The sequence below is a fragment of the Lycorma delicatula genome, chromosome 7, assembly GCF_047948215.1.
Source record: "Lycorma delicatula isolate Av1 chromosome 7, ASM4794821v1, whole genome shotgun sequence".
Lineage (NCBI taxonomy): Eukaryota > Metazoa > Arthropoda > Insecta > Hemiptera > Fulgoridae > Lycorma > Lycorma delicatula.
In genome coordinates this window covers 6,933,809-6,959,800 of record NC_134461.1, presented here as the reverse complement: position 1 = coordinate 6,959,800, position 25,992 = coordinate 6,933,809, and the positions used below count along the sequence as shown (strand labels likewise).

General features: G+C 32.6%; 1 protein-coding gene across 1 annotated transcript in view; it reads right to left on the bottom strand.

The window, feature by feature from the left end:
* bnl (fibroblast growth factor branchless) overlaps positions 1-25,992 on the bottom strand; it is a 287,180-nt gene that overhangs the window by 69,442 nt on the left and 191,746 nt on the right. Inside the window, exon 2 of the mRNA XM_075371810.1 lies at positions 9,969-10,072. Coding sequence (XP_075227925.1) covers positions 9,969-10,072 — 104 coding nt within the window. The remainder of the gene's footprint in view (positions 1-9,968; positions 10,073-25,992) is intronic.

Sequence of the window (25,992 nt, the reverse complement as noted above, 5' to 3'; positions counted from 1 at the left end):
TTTTCAATTTATTACTCAAATAATTAAATCACCAAAATCGATAAATCAATATTATCCAAATTCGATAGGTCGTTGTATTTTATCACGAAGAAGATACAAATTAATCTATTTCCTTTTACAAGCGATTATAAACTCTTCGCCCGATTCTAGTCGGTAATGAGAGATGATATTTTGAACCGCGTACTAAAAATTCAAACATTTAACTGGGATTCGAACGCAGACTTACCGGTTGAAAAGCAGAAATACTCTGCTTCGGAGGTCGGCAAAAGTGCAAAATTATCTGTCCGTTTTCGTGAAATAGCATAATTATCGTGCTAAACTGAATACAAAAGCCATCGGTTTTCTCATAAAATACACGATTACTATTTCAGTACTTAATTTGAAAGTGAAATTTATCAAAAACTATTCATATTATTACGATACCTTTTTTAAAATTATTTAAAAAAAGAAAGTTTTCATTCCGTTTCGGTTTAAAAACTTAAAAAAAAGATAAACCTTACTTTATTAAAATACACCGATATTAACGATAATTTTTTTTGTGAGAAAATTTAAAATAAATTCATATATAAAACTTAAGCGAAAGTTTATTAATCTATTTAAGAATATTTTAAGTTAATTTAATTTGTTTTTTTGGAATCGCAATTATCGTAGAGTAATGAGACAAAGTTGTTATTCTTTTATGTAAAGTATTTTCACGTGAAATTTCCGACAAAATTTTAGGTAAATAATACGTATTTCAGCATTGCAGAGGTTCAATTATCAGAGGAAAATTCTCTGGAACGTTTTTTTCTCTGAAAACTTCTGTGAATAAAAACAAGAAAAATTATCTGAATTTTTTTTTTAAATCGAAATGTAAGTCTCTCGTTTTGTGTGTAACCTTTTTAAGACAACTAGTTTTACAAAAAATGTTTTTTTTTTCGTAAGGAAGCGGTTTCATTTTAACTAATAATATAGTTTTTAATTCTTATAAAACAACAAAAACGATTTAAAAATTGCGCAATAAAAATAAAAATTTATATCTGTTATGTTTCAACTTTCTTAAGACGACATCATTCTAAGAGTGTAGGTTTTGTATGTTTTATTCCGTACAAACATAAAAAATACGAAATTTAAAAAAGAACTATTAAGTTTTGTTATTTTTTAGTCTGTTTTATTCGATTAATTTTTTCATCATATTTTAAATACCTGTGATAAGATTAAACATATTTTGGAGTTTAAAACGTTTTACGTAACTAATTGTTATTTTAGGTAGCCAATGTCAAATACAGACAGATACGAACACATCTTAGAAGATTAGTTCAATTTTATATATATATATATAAAATATATAAAAATATATATATATAAAATCACAGTTAAAAAAATATTCATTTATTACTATTATTATTAGGTGCTACCATAGTCGTAACTGCTACAGTTAAGCTCGTCGTGGAATTAACAATAAAGAAGGTATTTGTGTAGCAGCAACATCTGTTTCAGTTAACCGGCACGTAATTAGCCGGTACGCTCGTACTATATTAATAACAGACTATTATTCATACAATAAGCACTTATTAAATTTATATATATAATTACACCGATTAATATAATGGCGATAGCCTTATTTTAAATATAAAAAAAATCGACGTTATGACTTAATTAAAGCCATATATTATTAATGGAATTAAATAAATTGTTATGTATATGTATAAAATTTCGGTTTAAACGTCAATCTTGTAACCGAACGCATCATAAATATAAAAATCGCTACTAGACGCTGTAACTAATAGACTAAAAAAAACCGAAATCAAATCGATCGATGCGAAACGTTACACCATATTTTCGAATATTAAAAAAAAAATTTACAATTCAAATTATATTTCGACTGTAAATAATAAAGAAAAAGAACTATAAAAAGATGTATTAATATAAATTAGGCTACTTGATTTCAGATACTTTAACAGTTTAATATTATCATATGTAATCGGCAAGCCTTAGGCGTATATAAAAAATTCGTAAACCGCTTTATTCTAAGATTCAGAGGCGGACATATTTACGTTATTAATAGAGGAGTATATAAAAAATGTCTATAAAAGTTAATCGTATACCAAATTTACGTTTATTTATTCGTACGTAATACTTTAATAATTATTAAATAATAATTTAGAATAAGTTATACGTTATTTTATCCTCGGTAATTAGATTGCAAATAGTTATTGAAAAAAAAAAAAATGTTGACAACTTAATCAACCTCTAATAAAAGTTAATCTTTTATGTCTGATTTTGTTTGTTTTATTTTTCAAAAGGAATTACATAATTAGAAAATAAAAAAATGTGTAGGAGTCGGCCATTCGTATGGGAGATCAACACTACGGCCCGCGCGAAATATAACTTTACGTTAACGATATAAAAAAAAGTGTCAATAATTCTGATAATTCAGGGTCGTTCAGAGTAATAAAGATAAAAAATGCTTTGTTATTTTTACTTTTTAAGAAAAACAAGTTTTTTTAATAATCGGAGTTTACCGTTGAATAAATGAAAAGAGGTAACGAATAAAAAAATTTTGCCGACCGGCTTTGTGCGCTCCACGATTAGTGTTATCACACATCTCGTTATCGTAGACGAATTCACGATGTACGACTGTACTTTACGTTTATCTTAGATCGATTTTTTAATTCTGAGAGTCGTGCGTTTTCTTAAGCGTAGTAAAATTTTGATAAGTAACGCGACAAACACTAACTCTTTTAATAAAACTAAAAAAAAAAACTACCGAGGGGGCGGGCCGAAAGAGGAGGCCGAGACAGGCTAACTACGTTAATATTTCGATATTTCAGCTCTGAAAATAATCGTGTGTGCTTCAGGAGTCGACAAAAGTGACGCCTGCGACGGCAAGCAAATCTAAACCTCCAAATGAATTTTAAAAGGATCGTTTCGTTTTACCATCCGGAAGTTGAAATCGGAAGCTTATAGGGATCGTCAAGATTTTAGTGAACGGTTGAAATCCTCCGATTCGAGGGTCTTTTTCTTCTTTCAGGGAAATATCCTTTCTTACAATCCATTTCTTTCTTACTATTAAGTACGTCCGGTGCGACGCGCACAGTACATAATGCGCAGCGCAAGGGACAAGCGTGCTTTTTTATAGCTGCTGTATTGCGATTTTAAGAGATTCCTATCCGGCCGTGAAGGCGTAAAAGGCATCGACCGGAATCTATCGCCGGTATCAATCGCTCTGACCGGTTATCTCGACTCCATCTCTGCCGTCGTCGATCAAAACGAGTCTCCCAATCGGGTCTTCTAATTCGACCTGTAGCGCAGTAAAGACGATCTCGACAAAAGTGAACGGAAGATCGATCGAGCCGACGTCGCTAAACTATTTACTTCATCGAAAAAACGAAAGAAATCGTATCTAGTTTGAAAATTATGCAATTTTCACTATTATCTGCCGATTAGATCAGCGTATCGATAAAAGCGACCCCTTCAAAACTCTTTCCACAAAAGTGAAACGGTCATAAGTGTGAATTTTGGACGGTGTATAAATCGAAACGATTTTGTATTATCGTTTTTGCAGGCAAGAAATTAATCGTTTTGATTTTTACTCTTGCTCGAGACATACGTCGCGCCAGAAAGTTATCGCTACGGGATCGGCGACGAAGAGCAGATGGATCCCGGACCTCCGGAGGTGGCCTGCCCGAAAATACGAAGAACTGGATACGAGCCGACCCGGTTCTTTACCGGTCGCGGGTGTTAAGGCGTGCCTGTAAGCGCAGACTCTGAGACCTCCGCAGAGCGTGATTATTGCTGGAAAGAGGATACTGCAGAACGCAAGGTATTCGATACGTGTGCCATCGGTTCCTTACTGAAGCACGCCTACCGGAGAGAGCTTCGTCGAGTCTAGGAGCAGACCGAACGATCGCATTACGCGGTGTCCGCGATGTCGATTAAAATTATCCGCACAAAGATGGCGGAAGAATGTGTAATTCCTCCTGAATCTGCGTTATGCCTGTGTTCTTATCAAAGCAGGTCCGGCTCCAAGGTGTGGTTACCACAAAAAAAGTAATATTACCGCTAAGATAAAACGCGGTTTCGTTTAAGAAAAGAAAAAGAATAATTTTTCGATGAATTGTTCTTTAGTATCATATGTGCCATAAAGTTTATTCTAAATCTTGCCTAGAAATATTTTAATCGGAATTGAGGATTTGCACCATCGGCAGTTTTTAAGAGGACCTTTCTGAAAACGTTCCGGATTGTCGATCGGGAAATTTCAAACTTTAATAATTTGAAACGACTCGTTTCGCATTTGCATCATCGTTTTTAAAACGATCTGTAATTTTACTTTTACCAACTACTTAAAACATTCAGGAATATTTTGTTGACGGATGCCAAAAAAAAATAATTTCAAAATAACGGTTGAACTGTGAACTAGATTTGGGAAAATTAAACACGCGGAATGATTTCTCACTAGATCATGCCGTTTTCCGGCTACTGCGACTAATACAGTCTATTAGAATTTTAATTTAACACCAGGATAGTAGAGACGTCGACTAAATAGTACCTGAAATTTATTATTTTTGTTTTAAATAGGCTATTTCATTATGATTACTTTTGATGACGATAATTAATCTATAAATGTGACATATATACTAATAAGTCGACAACAAAAATCCTTTCGTCCCGCAAATCGTAAATCCAAATTCAGGAAAACAAAATAAATGTTCACTTTTCAAACTTCCCACAGATTATTTTCTATTTTCTGACACATTCATGATCGTGTTAATTACCCGAAAAAAGGATACCTCCACTACAGATTTAATAAAAGAGGTCAATTCAATACTTCCTTTTATTAGAAATATTATTTCGATATTTTTACTGTGCCTCTTAAGAATTCTTTGGAAACCTGTTGCCACTGACTTAAAATCAGGAAACTTTTCTATAAAACGGTATAAACGTTAAATAAATTACTCAAACGAGTAAAAGCTTTGGCTACTGCTAACTCATTTTACAGTTTTTTCGCTTAGAAATCTAAACGGTTTTAATTTTGAATCGGAATATTCCTATAATATTTAATCTCTATTTTAAGAAAAATCTATTGAATAGTTACTGCATTATTTTTTGTAAGAACATACAGATTTAAAAGTTTATTTCGATACATTGTAAAAAGTTTCATCGGCCGTTTTATATTCAGATCTAAAACTACATACAATTAATTAAACGAAATTTATGAATTATTCCCAACGCAAACGTCAGAAAAATAAAATGCGTGTGTGTGTGTGTATGTTGTCTCAAAATAAAAATTCTGAATGCAAATCTGAGATTTAGAAACGATGTATGTTGCTCGTTCTTATTTTAGTAAAGTAAACAATCGCTTTAATAGTCGTACGGTAGGTCTATTTGTTTTGTCTACCGTCTGGAATCGTTCAAATGTTAACTTGAAAATAAATAAAATAATTAAAAAAATACTAATAGTAATATAGCACAGCCCGTCAAATATTTATAGAATAAGTTAACCGTAATAATTAATATAGATTTTAAAAATTCAGCCACATATTTGTCGATCGGTTAAAACTATAAAAGCGATACGAAATTTATCGATTTATTTATGCGAAAAGATCCGCTATAACGCCTTAACTCGTAAAAAAAATCTATAACATAATACGAGGCCAGTAAAACGTTTTTCATCGTAAAAATTATAGGCCCAGAATTAAAAGTTTCCCGCGTTAGTTTAAAACAACTCTTATACTATGTAACCTTTTTTATCCGTCTATTAATATTTTAGAACGTTTAAAAGAAAAAGATTCCAGATAAATAATTTATTCCGGTTACTTTTATACGTATTTGAATACAAGATCGTGGATACCGGTGTTCTTTGGCGGTCGGGTTTCAATTTACCACACATCTCAGGAACGGTCGAACTGAGACTGTAAGACTGAGACTGAATTTACACTCATACGTATCATCTTTAATTATCCTCTGAAGTAATCCTGACGGTGGTTCCGGAGGCTAAACAGAAAAAGAAAAAAACTAATAATTTAAGCCTCGCGTCGTTTTCTCTATACAATTCGACAAATTAAATTTATAAAAATTGAAACGGGACACCGTTTCTGATGATAATCTGCGACAAATTTTAAGGTTTCCCGGTAAAAATAAAGATTAACGAAAAAGTAATGTCGTAATTTAATTATTTGCAAAGATATTGATTTTAACGTTAATCTGCGCTATCGACTCCAATAAGGAATCAAATTAAATAGAGGAAGAGATTTCCCGAGTGCTTTTTAATTGTAGGTGTTATAAAATGGATCTAAATCGCGGACGGTTTGAAATTCGGAAGAGAAGGAATTCGATAATTTTTAACGAGACGTTTAAATATTACGGAAAAATATTTTTCCGGGCGTGTAGTGTGTACATATTGTCTTTAACATAGGTTCACAGAGGAAAACCCGTAAGGAAGACGGACGCGCATAAATCTTAAAAGGGGGAAAGGTATAAAGCATTGAAGAACGTTCCTCCAGACTAAAAAAAATTTAGGACGTTCTCGGTTAAAAATTATCCGATACAGATGCATCAGAAAGATCCCTACTTTTTTTGGCAGAGGGGGGTTCAACACGAGAACAAAACGATATTACAATGAAACCGATAAAATTATAGTGTTCTTTTTAATGAAAATTTATGATTTATCATTCTGACCGTTACGGGTGAATAGGTTTTTTTTTTCTTAAATAAGGGATCGCTTCAGAAATTAAGCGCTTAAAATTAAACAGGGGGCGATCCGTTTACGTAAAAAAAATCCGATAAACGAAATAAACATCAGAATAAAAACGAGTTATATATAGACGGTTTATTTAATCAAAAAGGAAAAAAGAAAAGAAAATGACTGTACTTAATAGGCGCTAGAACTATCGACAAGCGGCATCCGTAATAACGATACTATTATATCCGATAGAAGCGCGGAATGTCGTACAATAAATGTATTTGTATCTACTTAACTCGTAGTACACACACGAACCACGTAAGTATGAAACTACGTGTTAGAGAGTGTTCGATTCGAATTTAAGGAATCGTACCGGAAAGGAGATGAAGTTGTGAGTACGGTCGGTCGTTGTTAAACAACGCTGCTGCACCTATTTCTCTTCGGTTTGATAGTCCCTCTGCTACATAGTATTGCGGTGGCGGCGGCGGTCGATGACGAGGATGATGTCCTGTAGATGTCCCGGAGTTTTACAGCGTCATAAACATGCCGCGTCAAATAAGTAACGACCATCCAACCCCCTCTGAACATAACTAAACCTGAAATCTCGACATACCCCTTTCTAGCTACATTATTATAAAGTATTTACTAACAAGTCTATCTCTACTAGAAGAAAATATCAGAACGTCTTCATTTAACAAATAACACTACCGTAGAGAAAGTGATACGACACCGGATTTAAAAAGAAAATACATAAACATACATAAAGGCTGTTGACCTTGAATCGAATCGAGATTCGAAAAAAAAATTGTTCTTTATAAAAGTTTCTTCTAACGAAACGAATAAATGATCAACCAAATATTTAACCGATCAATAAGACAACGTATTTTACGTTCGTTATTTAAAAACATAAATAAATAAATCGATTTAAAAGACGCCCTCGTTTCTAAAGATTTGATTTTATACATTTTTCTTACGTTTAACTTTTCCAGTCGATTAAAAATATTTTCTATTTTTATTACTTTTCTAAATTAGGAGTCATCAGGGTTAAAAATATTATTTTATTCTTCTTAAATGGATTACGGGTAAATATATTTCTTACCTTTAAGAATAAAATACATTTTAACTTGGTACAGTTTCCATCTTTCTACTTCAAATTTATTTATTATTATTTTTTTGTAATTTAACCATAGTAAAAGTACAAGTATATGTAGTAAAAGTGTGTGTGTGTGTGTGTGTGTGTGTGTGTGTGTATGTGTGTGTGTGTGTGCGCGCGCGCGCTCGTTTGCTTTTATTTAAATAGCCCAAAATATTGATTTCTTAAAAATGGATTTCGTGATCATTTTTATTTTATTTGTTTTTGAAGTTATCAGTCAGTCGAGACCGGTTCGATGGTAATCTCAGTTCTGTTATGCTCTATTCTTTTAACCTCAGTATATTTACTACATCCTAAATCCTTAATTAAATATTTTATATATTTCAGTTTTTGACTACCTCCACAGTCTTTACATTCCACGCGTCTCCGCATCATCGAATTAAGTAAACCTGAATCTTAATACGGACCCGGTTCGTCTCCGTACAAAATTTTCTTCTCGCCCGTTCGTATTAAGACTTCATCAACCCGCATAAATTCAACGTTCTTCTGTAACACCGCATTAAAATATTCCTCTTCTCTTGTTGATGCCGATCACCGCGGCGAAGCTATAGCGTTTTAGCCTTTTATCCAAGAGAACCCGGTTTCGCATTCCTGTTCGGTTATGACGTTTTTCATGCGTTACGAAAAATGTTCCTACCGTCATTTTTTAACTACCGTAAAGCGCTACGCTCCATTCGATTAACATTAAAAATTGTTTACTAATATTTAGAATCTTTTATCTGGTTTTGATACCCGTCCTGGAAGGAATTTATTTAATCGTTTGAAATTTAAATTTAATAATTTGTAGTATTTTTTTTTTTGCCGTGTTGCGATCTATTTTATTTTCAATAAAAGTCAGATCTGTTACATTATTTTTCACGTTAATTCGACGTTACTTACGTTATATTTTCTTAGAATTAAATTCTCTACAAATTTTATTTCTTTACCGGCAATTTAACGAAGTTATCGTACGACAAGCCTAAACAAATTCTGTTTCACTATACCGTTGTTTTGTACTTTACGATAATTTTTTCAAACATTAAAATGAAAATACCGGTTTAAAAAATCATCGTACATATTTTTGTCCCTTTTCTTTTCAAGAGAAAAACATAAACGAATAAACATTAATAAGTAAATAAGTTCTTAATGGTAGTAATAGTAATCAATTGCATATTAAAAATAGTTATTTTTAATTTTTAAGATATCGGATGTGAAGAAACAAGACTGATTATGATCTTCGAATGTTTGTTTGATTATTGATGGTTTTGAATATAATTAATCCAAATTATCGAGAACGAGTTTCTGTTTTAAAAAATAATTTTGTTTATCCTGGACGATAACACGTGCTCATGGATATGTGTATAAATACAATTAAAAAATCTGGCAAATATATCGCTGAAAAAAAAAATGCTTTAAAGTTTTAAAACATTTAATTAATGCTTTCAAATTTACCTTCCCATAAAGATAAAATGAGGTCCCGGGTTCGAATCCCGGTCAGGCATGGCATTTCACACACGATACAAATCATTCATCTCATCCTCTGAACAATACCTAACGGTGATCCCGAAGGTTAAAAAAAAAATTAGTTTACTTAAAACGATTATTTTATAATGTAAATGCCTAACGGGGATTAAAGTGTTGTCGACAAAAGTTTCTGAAGGAATACTTATTTCGAATAAATTGTTTTCTATCTCCAATATTTTCTTTTCTTTACGATAATTTAACTTGTGTAAATTTTTCTTTTTATTTTCATTATTTATTTATTTTCAAACGACAATCGTTTAACTCTTCGATGATTATTATATATAACGTACTTTTTTAAACGAATATACCGAGAAATATGTAAATGGTATTTCATTATTTTCGGTGCAAACGTGCGTGAAGATAACAATTACAGCGAACCGTAATATAGAAAACTATTTTAAAAACTAAGAATAAGCTAATCGTATTTATTGTAATTAATAAAATTAACAGCTATCTTAATTAAAATGACGTAAAGTAACGACACAACTTAAACCGATAATTATTTCGCAATAATAAAAATATTTATTAGCGATAATTGTAACGATATACATCGTACATTTATATAAAGCGATAGCGACAATAAATTAAAACCTAGAGAAAGTTGTAAATAATAAAAAGCGATAAACATTAAGACGAGCGTACACTTACAGAACCGTAAAGGAGTCCGCAGGCATCCATGCACAGGTGCATGCAAGTGGCTACGCCCTGTATCTTCACTTGGCCCGCACTTATTGAGCTTCTCTGCAGTATCGCTGCGCAAACAAAACAAAAATAAAACAAAAAATTAATTTATAAATTTTTTTTAATGTAAAAAAAGTTGTTAATTTATGAATACAAATGTACTTAAATAAGGGAACGATGATGACAAGATATATAACATTTTTTTATTTTTAAATAATTTTAAAAATATTTAATTTTAATAATAATATTTTAAATTTTAAATATTTTAAAACTAGAAGGAATTTATTTAATCGTCTGAAATTTAAATTTAATAATTTGTAGTATTTTTTTTGCCGTGTTGCGATCTATTTTATTTTCAATAAAAGTCAGATCTGTTACATTATTTTTCACGTTAATTCGACGTTACTTACATATATTTTCTTAAAATTAGATTCTCTACAAATTTGATTTGTTTACCGGCAATTTAACGAAATTATTTAACGACAAACCTAAACAAATTCCGTTTCACGACACCGTTGTTTTGTCCTTTACGATAATTTTTTTCAAAATTATAGAATATATAGTTCTTTGAAGCCGTTTTATTCAAGTTTTCACGTCAAAAACGAAATATACTATCAGATTTACCCCTTAAGTTGAAAATTATAATTAATTTAAAAAATCTTAGTACAGCTTCGTTTAAACCTTGGAGCAAATCAGGGCGAAATTTACTGCGAGTTATTGCATAAAAACGAAGCGTTTCCGGTTATCGTGTTTACATGAACCTTTTTCTTTATCTTCATTTGTAGAACCTGAAATTTTTAATTACTCTGCTAGCGGATAAATTGTAACAAATATAGCCGATCGACACGGTTTATTTTTCTGGTTTACTGTAAAGCGTTTCATTATTTATAAGTTTCTATTTTATTTACGGTTTCCAGAATAAAGAGTTAAACAGTAAATACAGAAAATAAAAGGCAGATTAATTTATAGAATTAAATTTATTATTATTAGTAGCGTAAAATCGCGGTTGGATCCGGCAAAGGGTCGCACTACGTATACCTGTTTTACGACCGGTTATCGTTTAGATCACATTTACACCGACTCCATTCGTTATATCATTCAATTTTCTGCTTCGTACGCCGATAAACTTGGCTTATATTTACCGTAATTGAAAAAAAGTTCATAATTTGTGTTTTAAAGAACATTATAAACCCTGACATGATTTTTTTCGAATCGGATATCGTAAAAATTAAAGGGAAATTAACCGTGTTACGATAACGATTCCAACGCAACATTATCAACTAGGACCTTCATCCGGACTTCTAAATTGATTCTTGATCTAATTAGAGGAAAATCGGGTCACCAAAATATTTTCATTAGACATACCTCAAGGAATAAAGGAAAATTTAATTCCTTCCGATGAATTTTTGAATTCATCCAAACATCCGGAAATTTTCAAAGCGTGTTATGAATATTACATATATATGAAACAAGGCTCCTGGAATAGACGGAATACCTGTAGAATTACTGCGCAGTGCAGGTGAGGAAGCGATTGATAGATTATACAAACCGGTGTGTAATATTTATGAAAAAGGGGAATTTCCATCAGACTTCAAAAAAATGTTATAGTTATGATACCAAAGAAAGCAGGGGCAGATAAATGTGAAGAATATAGAACAATTAGTTTAACTAGTCATGCATCAAAAATCTTAACTAGAATTTTATACAGAAGAATTGAGAGGAGAGTAGAAGAAGTGTTAGGAGAAGACCGATTTGGTTTCAGAAAAAGTATAGGGACAAGGGAAGCAATTTTAGGCCTCAGATTAATAGTAGAAGGACGATTAAAGAAAAACAAACCAACATACTTGGCGTTTATAGACCTAGAAAAGGCTTTCGATAACGTAGATTGGAATATAATGTTCAGCGTTTTAAAAAAATTAGGGTTCAAATACAGAGATAGAAGAACAATTGCTAACATGTACAGGAACCAAACAGCAACAATAACAATTGAAGAACATAAGAAAGGGAGTCCGACAAGGATGTTCCCTATCTCCGTTACTTTTTAATCTTTACATGGAACTAGCAGTTAATGATGTGAAAGAACAATTTAGATTCGGAGTAACAGTACAAGGTGAAAAGATAAAGATGCTACGATTTGCCGATGATATAGTAATTCTAGCCGAGAGTAAAAAGGATTTAGAAGAAACAATGAACGGCATAGATGAAGTCCTACGCGAGAACTATCGCGTGAAAATAAACAAGAACAAAACAAAAGTAATGAAATGTAGTAGAAATAACAAAGATGGACCGCTGAATGTGAAAATAGGAGGAGAAAATATTATGGAGGTAAAGAATTTTGTTATTTGGGAAGTAAAATTACTAAAGATGGACGAAGCAGGAGCGATATAAAATGCCGAATAGCACAAGCTAAACGAGCCTTCAGTAAGAAATATAATTTGTTTACATCAAAAATTAATTTAAATGTCAGGAAAAGATTTTTGAAAGTGTATGTTTGAGCGTCGCTTTATATGGAAGTGTAACTTGGACGATCGGAGTATCTGAGAAGAAAAGATTAGAAGCTTTTAAAATGCGGTGCTATAGGAGAATGTTAAAAATCAGACGGGTGGATAAAGTGACAAATGAAGAGGTATTGCGGCAAATAGATGAAGAAAGAAGCGTTTGGAAAAATATAGTTAAAAGAAGAGACAGACTTATAGGCCACATACTAAGGCATCCTGGAATAGTCGCTTTAATATTGGAAGGACAGGTAGAAGGGAAAAATTGTGTAGGCAGGCCACGTTTGGAGTATGTAAAACAAATTGTTGGGGATGTAGGATGTAGAGGGTATACTGAAATGAAACGATTAGCACTAGATAGGGAATCTTGGAGAGCTGCATCAAACCAGTCAAATGACTGAAGACAAAAAAAAAAAAAAAAAAAAAAAATGAAACAAGATTATACCTATAATTCTTTTATACTTTTTCATAAGAAATAAAGTTCGTAAAAGTTGAAAGAAATACAATAAATCAACCGGAACGTATCGTTCATTTAAATTTAATCGTTACGACAAAGATACAGGGCTGTCCTCATACAGTTCGTACCTCCTGTCTGTCTATTTTTAGAGCGGTGAAAAAAAAAGTCGAATAATCAATTAGTTATCTCGATTTTGAATTTATTATAAAATTAAATCTAAATCGTAATGACGTACACAGCAGTCGTAATCTGCAGCTAAAAGCCTACGAGGAAGGCCATCGATATATAATAGATTTTCAAGCGTTAGAGGTACAATTAAAAACGTATACGTGCGGGACGAATATGCGTATACGAATAAACGGCAGCCGGCCGTTTCGCTCGTCTGACTTCTATTTATCTCGTTTATATATCGTCTACGGTATCGATAAAGCGAGTCGTTTCTAATTAACGGTTGCCGAGGCCGAAAATTATTTAAAGACTGTAATTATCGTAATCGGTGACATCAGAAAACTAATAACAGCACTTGGTAGTAATATTAACGCTATTCTGACGATACGACTGCCACGGCCGCGCCGACTTTTCGTTCTGTTTCTTTCTTTTCTTATTGGGACGGACCCGCCGATCGGATCTAGTCGTACGAAATCCTCGTTGCTGTAACAACATATCAACTTCTTCTCATTTTATATTATCTTAACAGCTCTCTGATCGCTGAATTTCATCAAATTACAAGAGTCACGCGCTGATGAAATCGTTCGATTAATATTTTATACGTCGTAAATCAGTATTATATAAAAGTAAATATATATATTATATATATATATATATATATATATATATATATATATATATATATATATATATAAGGAATAGGTAAAACAGTTAAAAAATAACCACCAGAAATATTTGTTTTTAGCTTATTAATGAAACCATAGAAAACATTTTTTCACACATGACGGATTTTTTTTAAAAAAAGCATTGCCTGTGATACAACCGGTTGCTTCATCGAAAGACTCGTCGACCACGCGCTGGATTTATTTCATTCTAAAAAATAAAATGTCTCTATTTTGATGCGCACAAGTAAATGCATCGTATATAAAGAGCATGTTTTTTCTGAGTGACGATGAAAATAAAATTTAAAGAATTTTAAATCGAGCGGAATAATGCGTAAACAATAACGGAGGACGTTTTGAACAATTATTGTCGTAATAAGTTTAAAATACGTTTTATTTTTATTTATATTTAATAAAATTGAACTTGTTTGTAAATTTTTCCCGATATTGAAACGATTCTTGTTTCGGCTTAATAAACTATTTTTTTTTGCCACGTTTCAGTCTGTTTTGTTTTCGATAAAAGTCAGACCTCTTACATTTTTGTTCGCGTTAAGGCGACATTACTTACATCGATTTTCTTAGAATTAAATTCTCTACCAATTTTATCTGTGTACCGGCGATTTAACGAAGTTATCCTACAACAAACCTAACAAAATTGTGTTTTAAGACACCGTTGTTTTGTACTTTACGAAAAAAATTTTTTTTTTCAAAAATTACAATAGATATAGTTCTGGGGCTGGTTTATTCAAATTTTTGGATAAAAAACAAAACAAATTTACACCGAGGTTAAAATTGAAAATTACAATTAATTATTACAAATTTTACTATAACTTAGCTTCATTATAACCTAGGAACAGAAATCAGGGTAAAATTTTTCTCGATCTATTACTTAAAAAACGAGGCGTTTCCAAATCCGGATTTACATGAAACATTTTCTTTATTTTCACTCGTAGAACATACTTTTAAATTCTTCTGATTTGTCCGACAGACACTGTATATACATGTCGATAAATAATGAAAATCGTGTATTTTTCTTTTGCGATTTTAGTTTAGCTTATTCTCTTCTGGTGACGAAATTTGGAAATGAAAAAACCGTTAAAGAAGTAATGAACTTTCCTATGTGTCCTGATTTTCTAAAAATATGTTATTACTTGTGATGAATCTTGGATATTTGAGTACGACCCAGAAACAAAACGCCAGAGCAAGGATTGGCACACTTCAAACTCACCACGTCCTAAAAACACAAAAATGAGCAAATCAAAACCATGCTAATTTGTTTCTTCGATAGTAATCGCATTGTCCATAAGGAGTTTTTGCCTACAAGGATGACTGTAAATCAATATTTTTTCCGAGGAATTCTTGAAAGACTGCGGAAAAGAGTTGCCCGCGTGAGACCAGCCATCAAAGACAACTGGATGCTGCATCATGACAATGCACTTTGCATCATGACACTGCACTCTCAATTAATGAATTTTTGGCAAAGAAAAATATTCCTTTAGTTCTTCAATCACTTGACTTGAGTCACTGCGACTTTTTCCTGTTCTCGATTTTAAAAAACACCTCAAAGAACACCATTGTCGAGCAGTAGAAAACACTTTAAAAAAATGTAACCGACCAACTGAAGGATATTCCGGTTTCTGAGTTCCAACACTGCTATTAAAAGTGGGAAAACCGTTTGAAGCGTTGCTTGGCTTCCCTAGGAAACTATTTCGAATGTGATAAGAGTCCACATATAATTGAATTGTAAATAAAAGGTTTTTTTGAACCGGTCTCATTACTTTATTTACGAACCTCGTATGTGTATATATATATATATATATATATATATATATATATATATATATAAATAGGTAGGCTAAAAGGTATTGAACCTTTTGCACACAAGATAGCGTTAGCGTATTCTGGTAAAAGTCGTGGGAGACCGGCACGTAAGCAGTCGTGATATCGCCGATGACGTAAACATCCGTCACCAAACAGCGTTAAACCGTTTAGAGAAAGCCGGCTACAAAATGAAACTCGACGTTTTGGTGCCGTACGATGCGACTCGAAAACATTTAATCGATCGAATTTCAACTGATCTGGGAATCTCTTCTGAAATGTAATGTAATCGAGCCATTTCTGAATCATTCGATCACGAGCGATGAAAAGCGGATAACTGATAACGACGATTTACAAAAAGATCGCGGTCAAAGCTAAGAGTAGATCCACAGTTTGCGGTAAATCCCACCCTTATGCCCAGGAAGGTTATGCTGTGCGTTCGGTGGGATCGGAAGGGCATCGTGCGTGACGAACTGCTGCCACCGAGGAGAACGATAAACTCAGACTTGTACTGTCGACGATTAGCGCGATCGCACCTAGCGATCTAAAAGAAACGGCCTAAACTAGTCGACAGAAAGGTTGTCTTATACCTCGATGATGACGCCAGACCGCATATATATTTAACGACCCGTCAGAAATCGAAAGAACTCGGCCGGGTGGTTTTAATGCGTCCATCGTATTGTCTGGATCTGGTACCGTCAGACTATAATTTGTTTCGGTTTCTGCAGGAATCCCTGAACGGTGCTAAGTCAGTTTCAAAAGAGACGTGTGAAAACGTTTGTGACAATTTTTTGACCGGAAACCACAGAGGTCCTATAGCGACGGGATTACGGTGTTGCCGGAAAAATGGCGGAAGGTCATCGTAAAAGACGGTGCGTATACCGTATCATAATGTTATTTTCCAATAACAATAAATGTATTCTCAATTTTGGCCTCCAAAGGGTCAATCCGTTTTAAACGACTTTATATATAGCGGTTACGGAGAATATCGAACATTTCCCTCGCTAAAAAGAGTAAATTAAGTACGTTCTTATGGATCCAAATTTAAAATGTAGCAATCGTATCGGAAGTTTAGAGATCTCTTTTAAGAAAATAATTGTAATCCAAAAAGATTTTTAACAGCCACCGCACTCGGTAGACCGAAACGTTATCCGTTTTTTAATATTTATGTCGAATTCAATTTTGACTGTTAGGAAAATATATATGACAAATAAATTAACAATAAAAATAGAACTACCTTTAACCGTCGTATTTCCCGGTTCAGTTTACGTCTATTTTTCAGTTATGCTTCATAACTGAAAAATCGTTCGGATATGACAGAACGCACAAGACAGTTCCTCTATACTTTTTTTTCCTAACGTGTAAGTCGCAATCTGAAAGACTAGTGAACGATAAGCAACCCTCCTTCGGTCCGATGAGATGAGGATGATATGTATGACACGTAAATGAGATATAGGCTTGTACGGATTCAGGCCGACCGTTCCTGAGATTTGCGGTTAATTAAAACCCCGACCGACAAGTACAACGATAACCACTGGCTAGTATTCAAGTCCGTGTAAAAGCGACGAGCTTTTACTAGAATTAAAACTTCAAAACCTTTGACTTCAATAATCGGCTATAAACGAGTAATTTGCGACGACGAGTTAACCGCTAGACCGGTCGGGTGGGGTTATACTTATAAAAAATTAATGACTCTGGTCCCGAATTACTTTCTCTCTAAATGAGTGATTACGCAAACATATAATCGGATTACGTTCAGAAATATTTTTTCTTTAATCCATTATGGGAATGGTTTTTTTTTGTCTTCAGTCATTTGACTGGTTTGATGCAGCTCTCCAAGATTCCCTATCTAGTGCTAGTCTTCATTGCAGTATACCCTCTACATCCTACATCCCTACCAATTTGTTTTACGTATTCCAAACGTGGCCTGCCTACACAATTTTTCCCTTCTACCTGTCCTTCCAATATTAAAGCGACTATTCCAGGATGCCTTAGTATGTGGCCTATAAGTCTGTCTCTTCTTTTAACTATATTTTTCCAAACGCTTCTTTCTTCATCTATTTGCCGCAATACCTCTTCATTTGTCACTTTATCCACCCGTCTGATTTTTAACATTCTCCTATAGCACCGCATTTCAAAAGCTTCTAACCTTTTCTTCTCAGATACTCCGATCGTCCAAGTTTCACTTCCATATAAAGCGACGCTCCAAACATACACTTTCAAAAATCTTTTCCTGACATTTAAATTAATTTTTTATGTAAACAAATTATATTTCTTATAGGAATGTATTTTCTTAAATATCTTTTCACTTTAAACAGTATACTCTTTTCATATCATTCCGCACGGAAACGTCAATAAATTACCTAATACATTCTGCAACTAGCTTTTAATCTGTTAGTCTTTGCTAGTCCTCAAAACTTATGTTTTGCTGGCAAAATGTACATATTTAAGTTAAATGTTTTGTTTTAAATTTAAGTGAAATTTAAACTTTGATATTAATGACTGTTAAAACGATAGAATGTATTGTATACTGACAAAATATAAACTAAATTGTATGGAATAGATGCGCGTTATTTTTTTCTATACGCGTTTCATAATAATCGGTTTACCAAATAGAATATTACTGTATACATAATATTTTTTCTACACCCTTCAGAAGTATATCGCTACTTGACCTGATCGGTTAAATCCTGGGAATAAACATTTTCTCCGTAAATATTTAAATGCGTTTTATAACATCGTAAAATATACACGCAACAGGAACTCTGTAATAAGATTAACACTGTCGCAGTAAAATATCTTCAGTCCAAGAGTAATAAATATAAATAACAATGTTATTATTAAAAATAAAAAAAAACTTAGATGTTCTATTATAACAAAATAACATCATTATCTGTGTAATAACAAAACGGAAAAAAATATGAATGTAATAAATAACAAATAAATTGGATTCCGTTATAAAAAATATATATTATTTTACTTCCTAATGCGTTTCTTGTTCTTGTACGTGTGTGTGTTTTAATGTTTTATAGAAAATTTAGTCATCAGGTAGATAAGAGTCATAACTACATAAAATATATAAAAGTCATTCATTTTATTAGATTACTTTGTATTCTTTCTCTCTCTTTCTTTCCGTTCTCCTTGTATTTAAATAATAACGATAAATATTAGAAAAAAATTCCCGAGTTCATCAGTTTAAAGTCGGAAACAAAGATTTTGTACGAACTGACAGTTACAAAACTTCTCACGACAATTTTTTTTTAAATTGACGTATTACTGCTATTATTTTAATTTACAATACATAATAATGTAAACTAATCAAGATAATCTAGTAATGCGATTATAAAACAAAGTACGTGAAATTAAAAGAAAAAATTGTAATAAAAACAGAAAATTGTGATGTGTTTAATGTTATCTCATATCTTCAGTGAAAAATTATTTTTTTTTCCTGCGGCTTCAGTTGTTAAATCGTGATTTTTTTTTTACATTCTTATTTCAGCGTCAGAAAAATTTATAATAAACATTAAAATCATCGTAACACTTTTTTCAGCTTTCATTTAAGAACAATGCACAATTACGAGAATTAACGTTGTCCTATGACAATGAAGAAATGAAATTCGACCTGGCATTGACCCTTTAATAAAATTTACACTGACGTTTAAAATTTTATATTCATCTTATATATATATATATATATATATATATATTTATATATTGCAGAAAAAAAAAAATATATATATAAGGCTCGGTTGATAAATTTTCACATATATGCGTGGAATGGAATGAAATAAAAACATGAATAAAAGTACAATGCCTTAGCTACAAAATTCAGTATTTATTTTTCAATATAATCCCCGTTTACAGTGATATACTTTTCCCGACGTGTGACAAGTTTTTGCATTCGGTCACTGAAAAACGTTGGCAGTCTTTCTGCGATCCATGTGGCCGCAGCTTCTCTTCACCTCATCGTCGGTGGTGTAATGATTACCTTCGAGTTTTCTTTTCAGATGAGGGAAGAAGTGGAAGTCGCACGGAGCCAAATCCGGCGAGTATGGCGGTTGCGGAATAGGCTCAAACTTCAGCTTGCGGATAGCCTTCTTTAGTGGCGTGCGGTGTATGAGGCTGCGCATTCTCATGTCGCAAGATTATGGGCACGGTAGTCTTTGGAATGCGACGTACTCGTCGTCCGAGGAATCTTAACGTCTCAATTTACCGTTCGGAGGTAACAGTCGACACACGTTCCCCAGATATTCAGTCACGTAAACGTGTTTGGCGTCCCAAAACACCGTCAAAAGGAATTTCTAAACCGAGGCTTAAGTTTTGAATTTTTTGGATCTGGCGATTCGTAATGTCTGTATTCCACGCTTTACTTTTTTTCTTCCGGGTCGAATGATATACCCGACTCTCATCCGCGGTGATAATATTGAAAAGGAAGTCGTTTCCTTCGGCACGATTGCGTTGTAAAAGTTCTTCGCAAAATTTGACACGACGCTGCTTGTATTCGTCCGTCAGTTTGCGCGGTACCCATCGTGCACAGATTTTACGGTTACCCAGTTTCTCGATGATATGGCCTACTCGTTATTTAGATACGTCTAACTGAATAGCGATGCGTTGCCGGGTGATTCGCCGGTCACTTTGAAGCAAATCGTTCACCTCCTATCGATGTTTCTCGTCAGTCACAAAAACTAATCGGTCGCTGCGAGGTATGTCCGCAATTTTCGCTTTACCAGTGCAAAATTTATCAACCGAGCATCGTGTATATATACATATAACATGTCGTGAGTCGTTCGTAATCGACGCACAGAAAACCTAAATCGATGAAAATTTGTATACATGTTCTTGTTACGATTTAAGCGCACACTGAGAAAGGATTTTTTTTGAAATTCAAAATTTAAAGGGTTAAAATGGAGTAACAATGAAACGTACTAATTTCTCCCTAAAAAAAATGCAGATATCAGCTTAATTTTTGGTGCGTGTATATCTAAAAACAAATTTCTAGATTTTTTGAAAATCGACCTCGAAAGGGATGAAGAAAGGTAAAAACTTTTGAGTAACGATTTAATTTTTTCCATTTTTACAACTTTTCTTTATTTCCGACTACACTAAACGAAATATTCAGTAGATTTTGGCTTGCAAATATACTTCAGATAGATATCTAAATACCGTTTTCGGTTTTTAAGGGCTGCGACAATGTAGTTCGACCGACACGGCTACCGCCACTGTTACTGTGTGAGCGGCGCAACTGGCTGTACCTGCTTCCGGTTACTCGAGTAAGATACATAAAATAGAAAAAAATTGACCGGGCGATAGATTATAGAGCAGGCGAAGCCGCGATGGAGATAATAATATATATATATATATATATATATATATATATATACCAAAAACAGAGGGTGATTTTAGAAGGTACACCGGTATAAAGCATATTTAAAAAGAACTTATAACATTTTAGGTTACATACGTGTTTTGAATTTGTAAACGATGATAGAATTAGCCGACGTAAAGTTAATTCTGTATTGTTTAAAATCAAGAAAATGCAACTTCCTTGCGGGATTTAAAGCGTAAAAAGAAGTAAAATATTCATGTAATACCCGTTAAATTTTTTAAACCTTATTTTTAGGGTAAAATTTCTTTAAAGTGTTATTCGGTAAATAAAGATTTGTAATTTGATCTCCTACCCTCGTAAATTACATTCAATGATATGAGTATATTCGAGGCTGTAGGATGTAGTATATACTTAAGACGTTTAAAAATTAAACCGTAAGTAGTAGCTTTAAATCAACGAAAGGACTGCAAAAGGAGAAAAATTATTTTTATAATTTGTTTACTATGTTTTTTCGTGACCGAATGGCGAGACAGGTGATTTAAAAATATAAGTTTTTACAAAACAAACAGAACAAAAATTTATAAATATAACTTTTTTATAACTTGAAAACGTTTTCAGTCACTTTTTCTACCGATTTCAGTAATTCGTGGTGGAGATGGTCACAACGGGAAGGGGTCTGAAAACGTTTTCAAGTTAGGTTATTAAAGAAGTTGTATATATAAATTATTTTTTGTTTTGTCATTTCAAAAGTTTATAGTTGTAAATTATTCTAATAATATTTTGTATTATATTAAAAGTTGCTGCAGATTAAGAAGAGTATTTTCTAAGCCAAAATATTCATAATCATTAACTTTTTATTTATTTAAAAAAACCGCTGTCCACTAATGAAATGCCCTAAATAGTGTCGGAACAACGATCGATTCATTATAAAACAAAGCGCATACCGGTTATCAATCCTGTTTGATTCACCAACGCCGATTAGATTTATTCCAGACGGAGATCGATTAACGACTCAGATTTTTATCGCAAATCGATTTAATTCGCGCTTAGCGTGCTGCTGTCGGCTCCCGCTCTATTGCTGTAGCTCACGTTAAAGTCCCTTTTACTACAGTCGTATTGTAGACCGATACGCGGCCCTACTTTCACCATCGCATATCACCTTCGCCGCTACCAGCTGCAAACAAGACGAAAGAAACCTGTGTAAAGTTCATTTAACTTATTACAATTGAAAGTTTCACTTAGTGCTTGTATTACCTCAAGGGTACACCGGTTACTTTAATACCGTTATATATATATTTTTTTTTCCCCGATAGTATAATAAAGAAACTAATATGATTTCAAGATTTAGCGTAATTAAACGTACAAACCTCGACGTAAACATCATAATCATTCTATCAATTTTATAGAGATCTCCGCCGACCTTACCGCGGAGATCTGGATATATTATTCGTATTTCGTCAGCAACCGGTAAAATGTTATGCGAAATAAAATACGCACCTGCACTTCTAACCGTAATAAACTCGTTTTTATTTATTAAAAATTTTAAATTAAAACGTGTACTATAAAACGCTGAAAAACTTATTTTAAATTTAAAGGTAAGCTGCCAAGGTATTTCACACAATTATGTCCTTTTGTATAGTTAAACGAATAAGTGTTTCCTGTATCGTTAGACTATCCTCTAGTGAAGTAAAAGGAAACTATAATTTTTTAAGCTTTTAGGTAATCATCGACGCGGAAAGATAAGAATATACGAACACAAAACTTTACTACGAACGATAATTACAAAATTATGCTCTAATACATATGTTTTGAAAAACGTTACGTGCTAAGTACGATGTCAAATAAAAAATCTTAGTTTGCGTGATGATACAAATATGCGGTCGCTTATTTATAGCCAAAAATACTTAAAATAAATTTTACCTCCTCACTCTTTTCTAAGCCAGCTCTAAAATCTATAAAATATTGCAACGCTGTTGCAGTGATATTACTTCTTGAGTTTATAATTAGAAAAAGTACTGAACTGATTTTTCTTTAATCCATTTCATAAAAGAGAAGGTTTTCGATTCGACCTAATTTTGTTTTTTGTTTTTTTTTTATGTACGACAGTTATTTTTAAAATAAGAACGAGTTGCATATATGAATAACTAAATTTGACGCTTAGAAATTAAATTCGGACGGGAACGCGTTTTAGCTTGTTCGTGAAATTAGTATTTACCTCTTCAGTCGGATTGTTATTTTTCAATAACATTTCATTACTCATATCGATCATCAATCCTGGCGATTACGAGGTGCGATCGATTATTTATTATTTAAGTGAAAAAAAATATCGCGCGGCCGAAATTAGACAACTAATCTTTTCTTTTTCCTGTTTAGCCTCCGGTAACTACCGTTTAGATAATTCTTCAGAGGATGATATGTATGAGTGTAAATGAAGTGTTAGTCTTGTACATTCTCAGTTCGACCGTACCTGAGATGTGTGGTTAATTGAAACCCAACCACCAAAGAATACCGGTATCCACGATCAAGTATTCAAGTCCGCGTAAAAATAGACAACTAATCTACCTTGATGTAAACATCATAATTATTCTATCAATTTTATACAGATCTCCTTCGACCTTGCGACGGAGATCTGGATTTCTTGTTCGGAGATTTATAATCGATGAACTTCATATGATTTTTCCTGACGTTTCTCCTTCTGTCGATTACGAAATCGACACTATAAGAAACATTTTTGTAGGTTCTTCTAGTGATGCCCATGCAGGAGAAAAAAGATAAGTAAACGGTTGCTTTTTTGGCATTTTTCGATCGTTAAAGTACGGTAAAGAATGAATTCTTGGATTCTGCTGTAACGGTAGATAAGATATAAGAGTCCATTACACGCCAGAAAATAAACGACAGTCGGCAAGACACATTTTTCGACCGAAACCACTCAAAAAAAAAAAAAAAAAAAATCAAATGGGCATGTTTAATCGTGGTTGTCAAGGAACGGTCTTTTTTGAACCGGAAAGCTATTCTTCTGACTATCAGCCTCGAGAAAAAAACCATCAATCTAGAGACGTACTACTGGCAAACTTAAAAACGAAATACACAGAAATATCTTTGCGGCCTACTCACTAAAGGGATGGCCTCTCATCCAAAATAACTCACGTTCTCATGTCGCTCAAAATACTGCAGAACAGACGCAAAAATTTCGATGGGATGTCCTGGACCGTCCTCTGTGCACACCTAATAACATCTGACTATCATCTTTTCATGAAAATTTTAACCGATATTATTTATTTAAATACTGTCGCTTTTATTACAAAATTCGTCATTAATATTGTATGACGTTATTATTTTCCCTTAATGTATTTTATCAATTTTAAACCGGCATGTAATTCTACCATTTTTTTTTTTTTAATTCACTATCTTGCAATAAAATGAAAATAGTAGTAATTGTCTGAGAAAGGACGTAACGATTAAATTAAATAATTTAAAATTTTTATATAGTTTGTTATTAATAAAAACAAAATATTAAAAAAATCGGTAATTGCTGTTTATTTTCCTGGCTATTTCCTGTAATTACTAGATGGAAATTCATTTAAATTTCAAGGTCTTCCAATTTTACTACTTATGTCGGCGTATTAAATAACTGTCTGTACCATTAATAATAGTAGCATATGTAACCGTTAAATTTCCTTAGCTCAGGTACCCACGTCCGTTTTCAATAGTACTTAATTTTTGCCTTATTCAGTAACATCTTAATCGATAAAGGCTTCGACGTTTCTTTAATCGAAAGAATCTCCTACCGCTACGTCGCATAGAAATTTTTCCCCTCTATTTTCGTTTTACTTATTTTTAAAATAATATTTTTTTTATATTTTGATTTTTTTTTCATTTTTAATCGAAGGGATTAAGGTATTCGAGAGAAAAAAAAAGCGCAAAAAATTAAGGAAAATTTCGCTGAATTTGAAACTTACTTTACGATACTAAAACCGGAACCCGGGTGCCGTAGGCGATGCACTCGCTCGATCTAACGCCCTATAATTTTTTTTTATGGAGATACCTCACGGCAAAGGTTTTTAAACATCGCCCCGCAAGCTTGCTTCAACATAAGATTATTATTCGGCAGGAAATAGCCAAAATTCCGGCGTACATGTTGGAACGCGCAGAGGGGAACTTCAGAAATCGGTCGCATCAGTGCATACGAACGGTGGCCAACATCTTTAAGATATTTTGTTTGAAAATAAACTGTTTTAAACTTCAAATTATGTGTTTTCATTAGTAAAAAATAATTTTTGTCTATCAACAATATTTTTTTTTTATTCAACTTCAAAAAAAAAAATTCAACGCCTCACAATGTATAAATTATAAAATATACTTCATTAAACTAAGGAATCGTATATTTTTTTAAATTTTCAACGGTTATTAAGCGGTAAACAAATGAACTAAAATTTACCGTATAAAAAATCTATTAATTAAAAAAAAATAAAAGTATTCGATAAAGGAATTAATTTATACTGGTGAGAAAGAGAAGAAGAAATATGGAATTTTGTTATTTACGAACAGAAACGTATCACTAATAGGGTAAAGCTAATAAAGAAAATGAAAAAGATTTTAACAATTCCAAAGATTACGAGAAAAACCGAACAAAACGTGATTTGTTTTATATATAATAACGTTCTTATATGCATTTACACGATTCTTGAAAAAAAAAAGAATGCATTCAAGTCCGTATAATCTATGTAAACAACATGGCAAGTGAATTATTTTTAACAACAATAATTAGTATGATAAGCCGATTTAAAAATAATTTAGCGTTAAATTAAATACAATTCGTCACGTAAATTCGTATTAGTATATTTTGTCGACTCGAAAATTATCTGTCAAAGTAACTGTGATATAAACGCAGTCTAAGTGTTAAAGTTAATAAAAAAAAAACAAACAACTATATAATTCCGGTTTATCGACAATTTATTTACATGCAAATCTTTATCTGATTGTGATTTATTTTTTAAGCGCTTATAGAAAACGTAAAGTTTCTTTTTACCGAAAAAAAAACCAGATGTTAGTACAGTAGTTAATG